At 47.8% G+C, this 14,052-nt stretch overlaps 1 protein-coding gene across 8 annotated transcripts in view; it reads left to right on the top strand.

The window, feature by feature from the left end:
- TADA1 (transcriptional adaptor 1) overlaps positions 1-14,052 on the top strand; it is a 50,806-nt gene that overhangs the window by 9,019 nt on the left and 27,735 nt on the right. For 2 of the 8 annotated variants that reach the window (XM_054210667.1, XM_054210663.1), the window contains 3 exons: positions 2,068-2,277; positions 3,307-3,458; positions 4,466-4,628. In XM_054210667.1, the coding sequence (XP_054066642.1) occupies positions 2,068-2,277; positions 3,307-3,458; positions 4,466-4,628 (525 nt within the window). The other 6 variants (XM_054210671.1, XM_054210670.1, XM_054210669.1 and 3 more) reach the window with 6 other exon arrangements.

Below are 14,052 nucleotides of genomic sequence, written 5' to 3'. Positions count from 1 at the left end.
AACATCCCAAACCCTAAGTTATTCTTGCTGGTTTATTCAGCTGGATCAGCACTCCTTGCCGTCGGATGAATGCTGAAGCCAATGCAAAGACGGAAGGGGCAGCCGTATGGCTGGGGATGGGGGAGGAAGGTGGGCGTGTGAAGCCTCCCGCTCTTACACTGTGAGAAGTTAGCTTGGCTCAGCCAAAGTGCGTACCGTGCTTCTGGGGATTGTAATTAGGCACCATCTGCTGCAGAGACTGGTGTTTCAAAGGAGTGCGAGTCCAGCTGAAGGCTCGTTGTATTTGCAAACTGCTGAAATATTTTGCAGCATTCACAGCTGTGACCTGAATTCTGATGGTGGTCTGTGTTATCTTTTTTGTTTTAAAACTTCACCGTAACTTTTCAGTGGTGAGTAGAGGAGAGTTTGAGAAGCAAGTTGTGACATAGCAGAAGTCTTGGAATTTGGTATAGTCGGATACCCCTATGTTATATTACATTTCTAGTGTGTGTTTATTCACATGTTCCTGGAATGCTTTGTAGTAAGTACTGTATGAAGTGTATGTCATGATTAATGGGCTTGTCTATTACCAGTGGAATTCCTGAGTAGTGTGAACTTGAAGTGCCTTGATATATCCAGATGTTTCCCTCATTGGTCATATAACAGCTGTGAATGACCACAGGTGCCTTCCAGTTGGTTTCCCCTCTCCCAACACACATTCCTTTTGAGTCGCTTACATTTCAAAGGTCTTTTTTTTTTTTTTTTTTCCTGGCACGCAGTTTTCCTGTAATGAAAGCATAAGTCTTCAGAATTATGGGGAGGGAAACCTGCTTTCACATAGTTAGTGGGTGGATTGGTTTTTCACTCTGAGTTAAATGCCATACTGTCCTTTGAATAAAGCAGCCCCCCTTCCTCTCCAGAAACTAAGACACGAGAAATCCATTTTGCTGCATGTTCATTGTTAATATTTAAAGTATGCGTTTGTCTTGATGCAGCAAGAGCCTTGTGGCAGTCTTCGTTCCAGAGTCACCAGATTTGCAGCTTGGACAGCTGAGGGACAGGAGTTGTGGGAGTGCTTGATGAGCTATGGCCATGTTGTTCCCTTGTGGGCTGGGGCTGGGCCAAGTGCATGTCTGGGCACAAGGATCTATCATTTCCGTCTGCTTTTTCCCCCCCCTTCACTGGGGGACTGAGACTTCCTGGGAGCCACCACAAGCACTCAGAGCTTTAGACACCAGCACTTCAAGGAAATTGTGCTGGAGTATGTGTGGCCTCGGAAACGAGGGTTGCCACCTTCAGGTATAAATTCCTGTTCTGTGATGTTTTTCTTCTAAATAATTGAGTCAGTTTTGAAAAATAGCCGTAATCCATCTCAGAATCAGTGGGTGCTCAGTAACACAGCTCTGCTTAGAGTACTGAAAGTGCATGGCGAGACTGGAGCATGAAATTCAGAACTGGGATTTGGCTAAGCTGTTGCACCTAAAACTTTAAAGAAATGTAAGAATCACATAAGCTTAGGATCATGGTGTTTAATCTTGATGGAAACTGTACAGTTAAGTAATAAAAATACACCCTTCTGTACAAGAAATTACTAAATAGACAAGAACTCTTCAGCGTAGAAGGAGGTGGCTGAGAAATGTGAAAGTCCATAAAATCATCGCTGGCCTGGGTAGCATGAACAGAGATAAAAGGGACAATGACTGACCACATTTGAGACTTAAAGGAGAATCGAATTAATCCAGCAGGTGGGAAGCACGGAGCAAACCAGAGGTGACTCTTCATGTGGTGTGTTGTTACATTGTAGGATTTCTTGCTGCAGGATGTTGTGGATACCCAAAATTTAGGTGGTTCAGGGTGCTGTGGGAGGAGTTGATGGGCTGTTTAATAAAAGGACACTAACACTGGCTGAGAAATTTCTTCAGTCCCAAATCGTTGTGGGTTGGGGAGGAATATCAGTCTGCTTGCCCCACTGTGATACCTTTTTGTAGGTGTTTGCTTTCTGGTTGGAGAAGGGGTGTTTGGCTAGGTGAACCAAAGGATCTGACCAAATATTTATCTTCTTATGCTCTCATGTTGTTTTCATAACAGCACCGGTTCCAGCCTCAGAATCCGTTGTCTGGAGCCCAGCAGTTTGTGGCAAAGGATCCTCAGGAGGATGACGATTTGAAGCTGTGTTCTCATACCATGATGCTTCCTACACGTGGCCAGTTAGAAGGAAGGATGATTGTAACTGCGTATGAGCATGGGCTAGACAATGTCACAGAGGAGGCAGTGACAGCTGTTGTTTATGCTGTGGAGGTGAGACCGGGCTGGGCAGCAGTGGTGTTCTCGTTATAACAGCAACAAAAGGCTCCGCGTGCAGTATCTCCCCTTAGCAGGGAGAGGAAGCCTGCTTCACTAATTGCCCGTTTGCCTTGGGAGGAATAAGATGAGAATCAGAGGGCTTCCAGATTTGTGGCATCATCGGTGTAGAGTCTTGGATTTCTGCCTGCAAGTGTTAATTTTGAAGCACTTGCATATGAAGAACTCCAGACAGGCTTAAGTAGCTGTTTTGGAGAATGCTGTTCCTGTCACTTAAAAGCAGAGACAGAACAGGAGCTCCAGTTAAAAGTTTTATAAAAAAGAATCCATTAGAGGCACAACTATCTGGCATGGAAGTGAAGTGATGGAATCAGGTAGTGCCTGCAGGTGAAGGGCCTGCTGTTGGTGGTTTTGGCCATCGCTGGTGGATTACCTGACACATCGCAGGAATGATATAGCCATTACTTGGAGTGCTGATGTGTGGGTGGTTTTCTGGAGTCAGAACGTGGAGGCCAGCGTGAATTCCCCGACAGGGAGTGAGGCCAAATTAAGAAGCAGTTGTCTGCTGCTTTTTTCAGACAGTTTTTTCTCCAGCACTTTCCAGGCAACTGAATGGTCTGAAAAAGATCGAGTGGCTTTTCACTGTAGTTTTATGGCCAGTATTTCAGTACAAGTGTAACATCTAGTGCTAATTATGAAGTCTCTTAACTCTTTATCAAAGGGATCAGGGGCTGGGAATTTCCTAGCATTTAAGAAACCTCTTTGACATTTGAAGCAGCACGTCACATATTAGAGTTCACAGGCTAATGCATATGGTACTCTCACACAGTGCCACGTTCTCTGTATCCAACTGTATCGGTGAAAACATGCTGTAACTTGTCCAGATCTTGGTTCCTTACAACCTTTAGGCCCTTGTGTTCATAGCAGCACTACTTTTGTCTTGCCAATTGGTGAAGCACTTCTCCTAGCTGTGGCTTGGTAGGGCGAATAAATTGGCATGTGGAATAAGACTGTTTTTCATTGCAGAACCACCTTAAGGATATTCTGACATCTGTGATATCCAGGCGGAAAGCCTATCGCCTGAGAGACGGCCATTTCAAGTATGCCTTCGGAAGCAATGTTAACCCTCAGCCATACCTGAAGAACAGTGTTGTTGCTTATAACAATCTAATTGAGTGGTAAGGAGCTCTCAGCGCACTTCTAATTTCAATTCAAATGCAGTCCCAGAGTCGCCATGTGGTGCGGATTCTCTTTTTACTTGGTAGAACCCGTTAATAACGGTGTTTAGCTTTCCCACGCTAAGGGAGGTATCAGTACAGAGGACTGTGCAGCTAAACAGGGAGGGAGAATATGGGGATTTCTCAGCAGTGGAGTTCAGGACAGCGTTAATCTCTCTTCCTTGCCTGTGCTCAATTTATGAAAGTCACCCTTGGCCCTCTGAATATTCTTAGTAATTATTGCTTTTTGGAAGGTGTAGTGAGTGACACAGGAATTTTGCTGCTCCTGGGGAAACTGCCCCTGGGCAGAAGAGCCCTGCCTTCCTGGGGGAACCTCTGTTGTGCCACTGGAATGAAATGTCAGTGAAGACCTGTGGGACGTTGCCATCCTGTCACTTCTTGCATCCAAATGTGTCTGTGGTTTCTTGGCAGGCCTTTTCAGTTGGCAGAGCTTCAAGGTCATCTTGTTTTTCGAATTCTCAATGTCAAACAGCTTGTGCTGTGCATCTGGCAGCATGTGTGTATGAGAAGGCAGTTGTTTGTCTATGAGAGCTTCTAGAAGTTGACAGGAGGTTGTAGGTGTTTTAAGATTTGATTATAGCACTACATATGCTAGAAATGCAATTCCCTCCAAACAACTCTGCCTAACAGCTAACATCTTTCAATTTAATGTTGTGGGTGCCTTAATCTTTGTGCTGGGTAGAAGCTATTGGCTGTAAATAAAAAAAATTGCCCGATCGAGATCAGTTACAAAGCAGGTTTGAGGCATGCTGAGGATTGGTTTGCACTGTTTTTGTTAAATTGGAATTTTAAAGAGATTTTAATTACAGCTGAAATAATTTTACCTACGTAAGTGTTAAGTCAACTGATACAGAAAAGCAAACCCTGCGGCCAAGCCCTCCTGTGTGACTTCCAAAGGTGGTGCAATTTTCTCAACTGGAAGGTTTTACTCCCTGCTCTGTCTACAGCCCTCCAAGCTCTGCGACGCCTTCTGCGGGTCAGAGTCTAGCTCCCCAGCCCCCGCCCGATGATGCTGAGCAGCAGGCAGCTCTACTCCTCGCGTGCTCTGGAGACACCTTACCAGCATCCCTCCCGCCGGTGAACATGTATGACCTTTTTGAGGCGTTACAGGTAAGCTGTTCACGTTACATTGTCATGTCACAGGCAGCACTGTCCTGAGTACCAGCCACCTGTCTTGGATTTGGCTTACATGCGTGGAAGGAGACTTGATTTCTCCTCCTACAGTCTGTTTCCTTTCCCTCTCCAGTTTATAGTTCTTTGGCTTTTGATTTGTTCCAACTATTAGGTAACTGCTAACATACAGTCAGCTCATGGCTTAACGCCTCTTCCGCTCCCTTTGGTCAGAGAGTTGATGAGGAAATCCGTGTCTCTTCTGATAGCTATGTAAGCAGGGTGAACTCTTCCTCTGTAGCAAGACTGCAGTGACTGTATCGGGACTGAGATTTTTGACAGCGATGCAGCAAAATGACTTGCCTGGCAGGTCCCTGGCTCTTTGTGTTCCACCTGGGCACTTAAAAGGAATACTTAGTCCTGGCATGGAGGCTGCTGCTATGGGTTAGCTGTGATCACCCTGTTGAATCTTCCTGTGGAGCTGTGCGCCTGTGCTTCCCTCCCTCTCTGGCAGCTCTGGGGACATTCAGACTACTTTGAATGACTAAAGTTAGCTGCAAGAAATTTCCCTTCCATCTCTGCTATTGCGAACTCAGGGCTATGGAGGCAGACTGTTCGGTGTAAGAGCTGTAGTCAAGCACTTGTCTTGTGTATTTGGTCAGATAGAATTGTTGTTTGTAAGATTTTTGATGACAAACTGTTGTCTGTTGTTGTAAGAGCAAAATTATGATTTCCTTACCATGCTGCTCTCTTAAAAAAAAAAAAAAAAATAAATGGCATTGTTCTGTGCTGGCTGATGTGGCAGTGCTGGCAAGTTGCAGCTCTGCTTGTGTGTGACAGCCTGCCTTCTGCTTGGCGGGGCTGGCTCTCTGCTCATCCTGTAGGTAGTGGGTGGCTTTTCTGTGGGCAATATGAGGAAATGCATATGAAAGCATGAAACTTGTTTCCTAATGTGTATCTCCAGGTGCACAAAGAAGTTATTCCTGCGCACACTGTCTATGCTCTAAACATTGAGAGAATTGTCATGAAACTCTGGCATCCAAACCACGAGGAGCTACAGCAGGATAAAATCCATCGCCAGCGCCTGGTGGCAAAGGAGGGCCTTCTACTCTGCTAGAGCTAGGCAGCTGTGTCAGGCCTCAGACGGCTACAGTGCTGTTCCTTGGACTTGATATTCAGACACGTCTTACAAACCTGTGTCAGCGTTTCAAGGATGACATAAGTTATGAGTCAAATTTTCCTATGGAAATATGACTGATTTGCGGTACACTTTCTCTGCTTCCCGAGAGTCATGTGCCATGGAGTACTTGCAGCAATCCCACTGAATTGGAAAGGAGAAACAAGAGATTTGTTCGCAAGGACTGTTTTTATTAGGAAGAATAAATGTGAGGGTGGAAAGAATTGGTTTTAAATAAGGTGGATTTGTGTTTTCTTTTGCGAGCGTGGGGAATCTGCCTCCTTGCCCTCCCCTCTCAGGTAGTTTCCCTTCTGAGCTCTGTCTCCAGGGGTCTGTCCAACTTCTGTTGCAGTTGGTGGGATCCTTTTCCATTCATTTGACTGGAAACAGGGTGGGCTTTTGTGAAGATGTGCAATTCTGTAAGCTGACATCGGTCCTCTTCTACCAGGGGAACTACTAATTAGAAACTCTGAGAAAGCCAGGCAAAAAGGGAAAGGTCCATTCTAGCCTGCCTTTTGAACTGATTTGTTTTGTGTTTTTTTTTTTAAACTGCATCACAAAACAGGAAGGTGTGCACTGTTGTAGGACTCTCTTTTGCTAGTTACCGAAATACACAATAAAATCAGGGTTGTAAGTAACATTTTTCTATCAGCCTAGTCCTTGACTCGCCCCCCTCTTGTAGTTGTGATCAGATGTCCTAGGAATTGTTGGATCTCTGTGCCTGTCAGTACAGCAAATTATTAAGTCATCCCAGCAGGGTTTGACCATTCCTGAGCTGAGCCAGCAACTCCCAAATATGTATACCACTTCACTGTCTTTTAGTCTTGCAGACTCCTTGGATTTGCAGCATGAACTATTGTCTCGTGTGACTTCATCATAAAAATACACAGCCTTGTATTCACCGTAAAAAATATGCAGCCACTGCTCTCCACATGGAGAGCAAAGCGGATCACTGTGTGAAAGGGGAAATTCCATCTGCTGGGTTTCAGGTACTCCGCTCTATTCCTGAGCCAGCGGTCTGCTTCTCAGATGGTGAAGGGAACATGCTTATTATAACATAAGAATTCTATTACGGTGTCTTAATTACTACATTACCTGTGTTTAACCCCACCCGTGCAGGCACCTGCTGAAGGATGACTTGGCTTATTGTGCCTCCAGATAGTGGAACTGAAACAGCTTCTGCTGGGGCAATGTGAAAGTGTAAGCTTGTGTTTTCCCTCCATTCCACTTCTCTGTTTGGGAAGCTTTTAGATAGGAGAGCTGTCATCTTTCCTGTGCGCATTCCTTCTCTACTGTGCCCTCAGGGTGCAGTTCCCTGATGGTTCCTGCCAGTTATCTTTATTTTTTAATAACTTCCTTTCTTGACGCCCATCACTCTTCATGTTGGGCCAGAGTTGTAGCAAGGGGCTGTGCCCTGTCACTGTTCCCAGCTTTCCTGCATCCCTTTGTGGGATGTGCTGTGGAGTTTGGCAGTGCCCTTGCGGATACCAGTGGCTGTCATCATGAGAAGACCATTTCAGGATTATGAAGAAGCTGGAAAAGGCAACAGGAGAGAACTACAGCCGGGCCTGGCAGGATAAGAGCGGTTGTACTTTGTAGGTCATGTCTCTTAAGGTATGGCAGTCTGTGGTTAAGAGGGGAGTGGGAGAGAGGTGGTGGAAGATTTATTTTGGCCCCTTTTGCCCAACTGCCATTTTTTCCTGTATGTAAGCATACATCATTGTTCAGAGGGAGACTTAGCTTAAAAGTTGACCCCAGTGGCTTTTACATGACAGATTTTAAAAGCAACATTGAACCTGAGTAACTGTATGTGGTGAGATCAAGTCACCCAGAGTATGGAGTCCAGGGTGTGGGAGGGGGATTTCCCAGATAATTGTTATGCTTCTGGTGTAAAATGAAAGCGTTAAGTTTGTTTGCTAGAAACTTTGGGGCAGCTCTGAGGATTTCAGATCTGAAGAAAGCACGCAGCCTCCAACGGCATCACAAGTGAGTTCTGAAACAAAATACAAAGTATGGCACGAGAAGTGCCTCTTTCTTCTGTTTGCATGGGCTGGGGGAAGGCTCTGCAGACAAAGCCTCATATTCTGAAGAGCTGAGTCATCTATTCCACACTGAAAAGAGTGGGTTAGCTGGGACGCCTGCTAGACAACAAAGGCTCGAATAAGGAAATCCCGTCAGCCCCAGTTCACAGATCGGAAAACTGAAAGGCACATGTTCTCAGTGCACTTTCCCACAAAGTGTGAGGGCTTGTGAGAAGTGGTGCTTCATAGACTTCTGGGGTAATTCAGCTGGAAGGGATGTCTGAAGGATGCTTTGTCCATCCTCCTGCTTGAGAGAAGGGCTGAGTTCAAAGTTTGAGCAGGTTGTCCATCTCCAGAGATGGGACTGGGGAAATGGTGGCCATACTGAGGATGAAGGTTGTCCATGCATCCCATGAGAGTTTCTTATATTGTGCCTGTTGCCTTTCAGCTTTTCCTGTGTGTCTCCTTGTGGCTCCCCATCGGGGAGCAGCAGATAATAGCAAGATCTCCCTTTTGCCTTTTCTCCAGGCTGAACAAACGCAGTTCTGTCAGCTTCTCCTTATGCATCGTGCGTTCCAGCCCAAACCAGCTTGATAGTCTCCACTGAACTTGCTCTGGTATGTGACTGTCCTCGTGCTGGGGAGCCCAAACTGGACCCATCTCTCCAGATGGTCTCCCAAGATACAGGATCCCTCCCCGCACCCTGCCGACTGCGGTCCCTTTAGCAGTTGGCCTTTGCAGCATGGGTGCACTGCTGACTCCCGGGTTGCTTGTCCACCTACACTTCCAGGTCCTCTCCTGCAAAGCTGCTTTCTTGCCTGTTGTCTCCAGCCTGTTCCTTGCAGGGCGTTACTCCAGCCCAGTGGCAGGGCTGTGCATTTGCCATTGAACTTCTTGAGGTTCCTCTCAGCCTATTTCTCCAACCTGTCTAGGTCCCTCTAAAGAGCAGCTCCGCCTTTCAGTGTGTGAACCCCTCCTCCAGATTTGGTGTCATCTGCAGACTTGCTGCTCATATGCTCCAACTTAACATCCAGATCAGCAGCAAAGATATTAAAGTGTAAGCAGCCCTGGTGTTGGGTGCCGCTAGTAACCAGCGGCCAGCTGGACTCTGAATCACAGACAGCTGCTCTTGAAGACCTGCCCTGAGAGCAGGGTGATGGCACTGATATGTATTGCTGTTAGGCTAGTGGTTTTCCCTGTGATATGATACACATCTGTCTTTGCTATAGTAATCAACCCTCTAAAATTAGTAAGATTGCTGAATTTCAAAGCAGCCGCTCAAAGTAGCACTGAAATTAGTTTGGCAGGGTCTACCTTCTGCCCCAAGAGCCACCAAGAACCTGCCAGGTCTATGGCAAGCTTGAGCTTGCCCAAAACTGTTCCTGACAGATGTTAGCTGAAAAACTTAACAATGGAAGCTTTCAGAGTTATCTTAGGCAACTGTTTAGTGGTCTTCACCACTGAGGGATTTTTCCAGAGTCCTGTGCCTTTTGCTGCAGCTTCGGCCTAGAACTTGTTGTATTTATCCCAGTGCATTGTATGGAAAGGCAGAAGGGAAGGGATGAGATGGCATCTGTCACATCCTGAATAGTGAGAACTGCATCCTCCGTTCTTAATCCAGTAGGAACTGTGCAACATACTGAAAGTTGCCACTTTTAGAATCATAGAATGGTAAAAGTTGGAAGGGACCTTAAAGTGTTTCTAGTTTCCACTTCTAGTTTTGCAGTGGAAAACCATTAGCTACTACATGAAGGGGGGGGGAAAAGTGCTTGAGAGAACCGGGCTCGCTTCATGGCCTGAGTTTGGGCAAAGATGGCCATCTGACCTCGGGATGCGGTCAATGCCCCTGGGAGTGTGGGATGCAGAAATATAAAAATAAGAGATTTTTTTTTTTTCTGACAGTTCTGGCTGCCAGGCCTGCCTTAAGTCTGACCAAGCTTTTCCAGCTGGGTGCCAAGGAGGATCCTAGAGATTTCCTCAACGCATCCAAATAGCCAAACTTTTGCTCCCAAGACTGGTGACTGGGAAAGATGATTCTCATTGCTGGTTCACAACAGAAACCTGGAGCATAGCTCTGTCTTTCGCTTGTCTTAACTGCCCATATATCCCCTCCCAGCCCTCCCACTCTGTCTTCTGCAGCTGAGATGGACTTCTCTGGTTGTTGCCCCAGTTATTCCTTCCCAGCATAAAAATGCCCCTGTTGCAGAAAGGTGGGATTTGGCTTGATGCAAAGAGTGGCCCCTCTGTTTGAGGGCCAGAAACTCTGTGCCAGCAGCGCCTAAAAATGCAGATTCTCATTTCTCAATAGAGAAAAATTCAAAATAGTGACTTTGTACTACTGCCTTCCTCCTACTCGACCTCTAGAAAAATTCTGGCAAAGAGGGAAAATGAGGAAATAAAACTGCTTGCATTTAAGAAGAAAGCACATGTGCTGTATTTGTGTCCTTAACTGTGAACGCCCAAGAGCCCCAAACTGGTGTTGCAGAAATCCTCTGCTGTCCAGCCAAGTGAAAATAATACCAAGAAAGGAGACCTCCTCTGGTGCTCCTGGGGTGGAAGGAAGTGTGTGACCTATTGCTGCAGTCCGATGGCATCAAAGAAGAAAGTCTCTGCAGAAGAGGGGCTGCCTCCCCAGTTCTGAGAAGGCAGCTGCAGAGAGGGGTGGTGGCAGCTGGTCCCTACCAGGAGCTCGTAGGTGATGATGGATGTGTCTTGCTGGCCTGAGATGATGTGCAGAAGGGGTTGCAGTGGTGCTGTAGCAGTAGCATGATGCCAGCAAGCTCTCCTCCTAGTGAGAGGCCCAGCTTGTGCTGCTAGAGCCTTCAGGCAGCCTTCAGCAGGCTCCTAGAAGGAAATAATTCCTCAGAGCCAAAAAGTTTTCTTATGGCCTTGCCTTTCTTCACCAGTATGGTTACTGGTGTGGTCTGGTTGGCAGGAAGAGAGGAAGAGTTCAAAAGACAGGCAATGTGAGGCAAGCGCACCCTTGGTGTCCCCAGGGTCAGTACTCACCAAACCTTGAGGCAACTCTATGTGCTCTAGGCACCGGGCTGAAGGGACCACCATGGGCTTGGCACCCCTTGGACTTCTTTGCCCAGCAGCAGTGTGCGAAGTCAGGGTGCAAACACTGGTGTCCACCTGCCTCAAGCGTACAGAGAACGTAGTTCATGCTGAGACCAGGGCGCTTCAGCTCCCTCCAAGGCTTTGCATCCTCTGAGGAGTCCTATTAAGTGTCCTGGGCTTTCCCGTGCAGCCACAGCTCTGGGTGGGCTTGTGTAGTAATGACAGAAACATGGTGCAGGTTTCTGCTGGGTCAAGCACAGGCTGCTGGCCACCACCGAGCTGCCGCTGTAATCTTCCTCCAGCCTTGCGTTCGATTACGGTCCAAGGGCCTGATTAAACTATTAGTTTCTTTTTTTTTTTTTTTCTACATCACAGCATTGAGATATATATCTAACTGGACAGAAAACTTGTGCAAGAATAATTTATCGCCACGAAGGGAATCCAAGTGAAGTTTTTTGTAGCACTTTTGATTCATTTCTTGCCAGGAAATGAGTTTGTGTCTCCAGATAACATCTGGCCAAGGCGGGGGTTTATGACTGCAGCCTCCCCTCAGTCTGAGGATGCTCTCTCTGGTGGAGTAGTGGAGGCTCTTGTTCTGCCTGTGGGCCATTTAAGTGAGGACAAAAAGTTCCTGCATTGACATGGAACATGCGGTACATGGTGCTTCTGGGGCTCTGCTCAGAGCCTTGATGTCCCTGCAATGGGTACATTTGTGGAAAAGAACTGGCAACTGCCACCGCAGCGAGTGTTTGTGGCCCCCTCACCAGCTCAGGGGCGTCTAGCAGAGCCATTCCTCTGGCCCAGCCTGTGAGCAGACTCTTTGCCACACGTCTGTCCCGTACCCTCGCCCCGTGGTGCCAGCTGCTGGGGAACTGTGCCCAGGAGCAGGACTGGATCATAGAATGGTTTGGGTTGGAGCAGCTTCTTCTGCTCCATCTGGATATGGTGCCCAGGTAAGCCCCAGAGGAATCATCTCTGAAGAGATCTCCCTCAGAAAGATGGCAGGCATCAGCTTAGTGACTGCCTCTCTGGGGGTGTGTTGTTGGTTATCATTAAAAGGTATTGTTTCCATTTGAATTTCTGAAACCAGTTTCCCGTTGGTGGGTTTTGTTATGTCTTTGTTAAATTTAAAAGCTCCCACAATCAGATAGCTGCTTCTGTGCAACGACAGCCACTTCTGAAACTCCACTTCGATAAGAAGAAAGAGAAGGAGCTGGGGTTGCTTTTATCTCACAGGAAGGGCTCCCGCTCTTGGCATGGAGCAGCCCATCAGCTCCTTTAAACCCTTTGAAGGTTTTTAGAGCTTTTTTGGAGTGGGGAGGCAGTGCTCCTGTCCAAGTCCTGGCAGCAGTGCATGCGGGCAAAGGCCTGGTCCTCTTTCCCTTCCTTACTCCGCCATCGCATGCCCAGCTGGCCAGCTTGCTCTTGTATCTCTGGTGGTTGGCCGGCAGTTCTCAAAGTTGTCATCCTGCCGCAGGTAACTACCGAAACGCCTCTTTTAGCTCTTTCCGTTTCAGTGAGGGGCTGGACTGCAACAGTAAAGACACTTGTAGGGAACGGTCCCGGATGGTTTTATTTCTAGCTCAGAAGCAGATGCTCCACGTGAGGTCTGTCTGAGTCTGTGTGCTGTAGGAGGTTGCTACAAAGCCTTTCTGTGAATTGTAGCCTTGATTTTTCAGATATTAATATTTTGTTATTAGACTATATGAAATGCTGATGGTAGCAGATACTCTGTTTTGCTCTAGGGAAGAACAAATATTTCAGACGTTTTTCCTCTGAAACTTTCATTTCTCACTAAAAAGCTATTTTCCTACCAGAAAGAAATCACAAGGCAGCTCACCCTGCTTTACTGTTGCCCCTGCCCCCAGCCAGAAGATTGTTGTGAGGTATCAAATCTCTTTTTTTAACTCTATAATAAATAGACTTAATAAAGAACTCCATAATAAATGGCTTCAGAATAATGCTTATCCACCAACTTCTCCTCTGGCCTCATCCACTCTCTACTGTGCTTCTTAAAGGTAGGAAAAGAGGGAGGAAGACCATGGCTGTCTATCGGCTTTCCTGGCAGCACTCGGTGGAGGTTGTAGCCCTGCCGTTTTGCAGGGGGCCAATGGCTAACCTGGCGTTAGCAGCTTTTCTCCTTTCTCCCGTGTTGGAGGTTCGTCTGTATGAATCCCTCCTGCCCTGCAAAATGTCTCAGCTGGACTCCCCAGCTTTCCCTGGAGCCTGCAAGCAAGCGAGGGGGGAGAGTAAAGGCTGGCCCTTCACCGTAGGCAGCAGACACCACACAGCCTTTGTTCTGCCAGGACTGTCCATCAGGAGAGGATGGAGACAAGGTGTGTGTCTGTCCCTCAGCCAGGGCCATGGAGCAGACCGTGGCTTGGCATCTCTTCTGGAGCTGCCACAGGTACCGCATGCAGCCCTGGCCGCCATCCTGGGGGTCAGCAGCTGCAGTTCAGAAAACTCTTGATATTGGTGGGGGTGAAAAAAGCCCTTGGGGCAAAAAAAAAAAAAATCAAGTATTTATCCTCCTGCCCCGAACACTGTTATACTCCTCGATGCAGTGAGTCATAAATTATGTTAGCAGCAAACCAAAGAGCTGTGTCCTTCCCCTGGGGCAGCGGGGCCACCTGCGGCACACCACAGCGTGGGCTGGCTGTGCGCGGCCATGCTCCCCACACTCCTGCTGTGCCTGTGCCGGCTGGCTGCCACTTGCCAGCTACCCCTGCCTCACATCTGCCGGTGGCTGTGGGCTCTCGCCATCACAACCGGGGTATGAAGCCCCGTGTGGGACAGCCTGTGTGTTCCCCCCGCTCCATGGTTTGCCTTGCCGAGGCACGGCTCCCTTCCCTGACCCACATTTGAATGGTGAGGGGGTGCCGCCGCTTGTCCCCACGCCCCCATGTGCGGCTGAGCCCGTACATCCTGGGCTGTTCATACGCGGGCTGCGTTATCCCTCCACTTCAGCTTTCTCAGTTTCACTCCTGCCGGCTGTGAAAGCCAGCGATGCTGACGCAGTCAAGCACAGCTCGCGCCGTACCCGAGCACAGGCATCCTGTTTCCAAAACAGCTGGTGCAACCCTGTAGTCTTCAGCATCCATGTTCCCAAGGGAAAAAAAACACGGGGAGCTCAAGAGCCGGGGCAGAAGGGAAGAGAACAGGAGGT

This window comes from Rissa tridactyla, chromosome 8 (genome assembly GCF_028500815.1).
Source record: "Rissa tridactyla isolate bRisTri1 chromosome 8, bRisTri1.patW.cur.20221130, whole genome shotgun sequence".
Classification (NCBI taxonomy): domain Eukaryota; kingdom Metazoa; phylum Chordata; class Aves; order Charadriiformes; family Laridae; genus Rissa; species Rissa tridactyla.
This window is presented reverse-complemented; position numbering and strand designations above follow the sequence as displayed.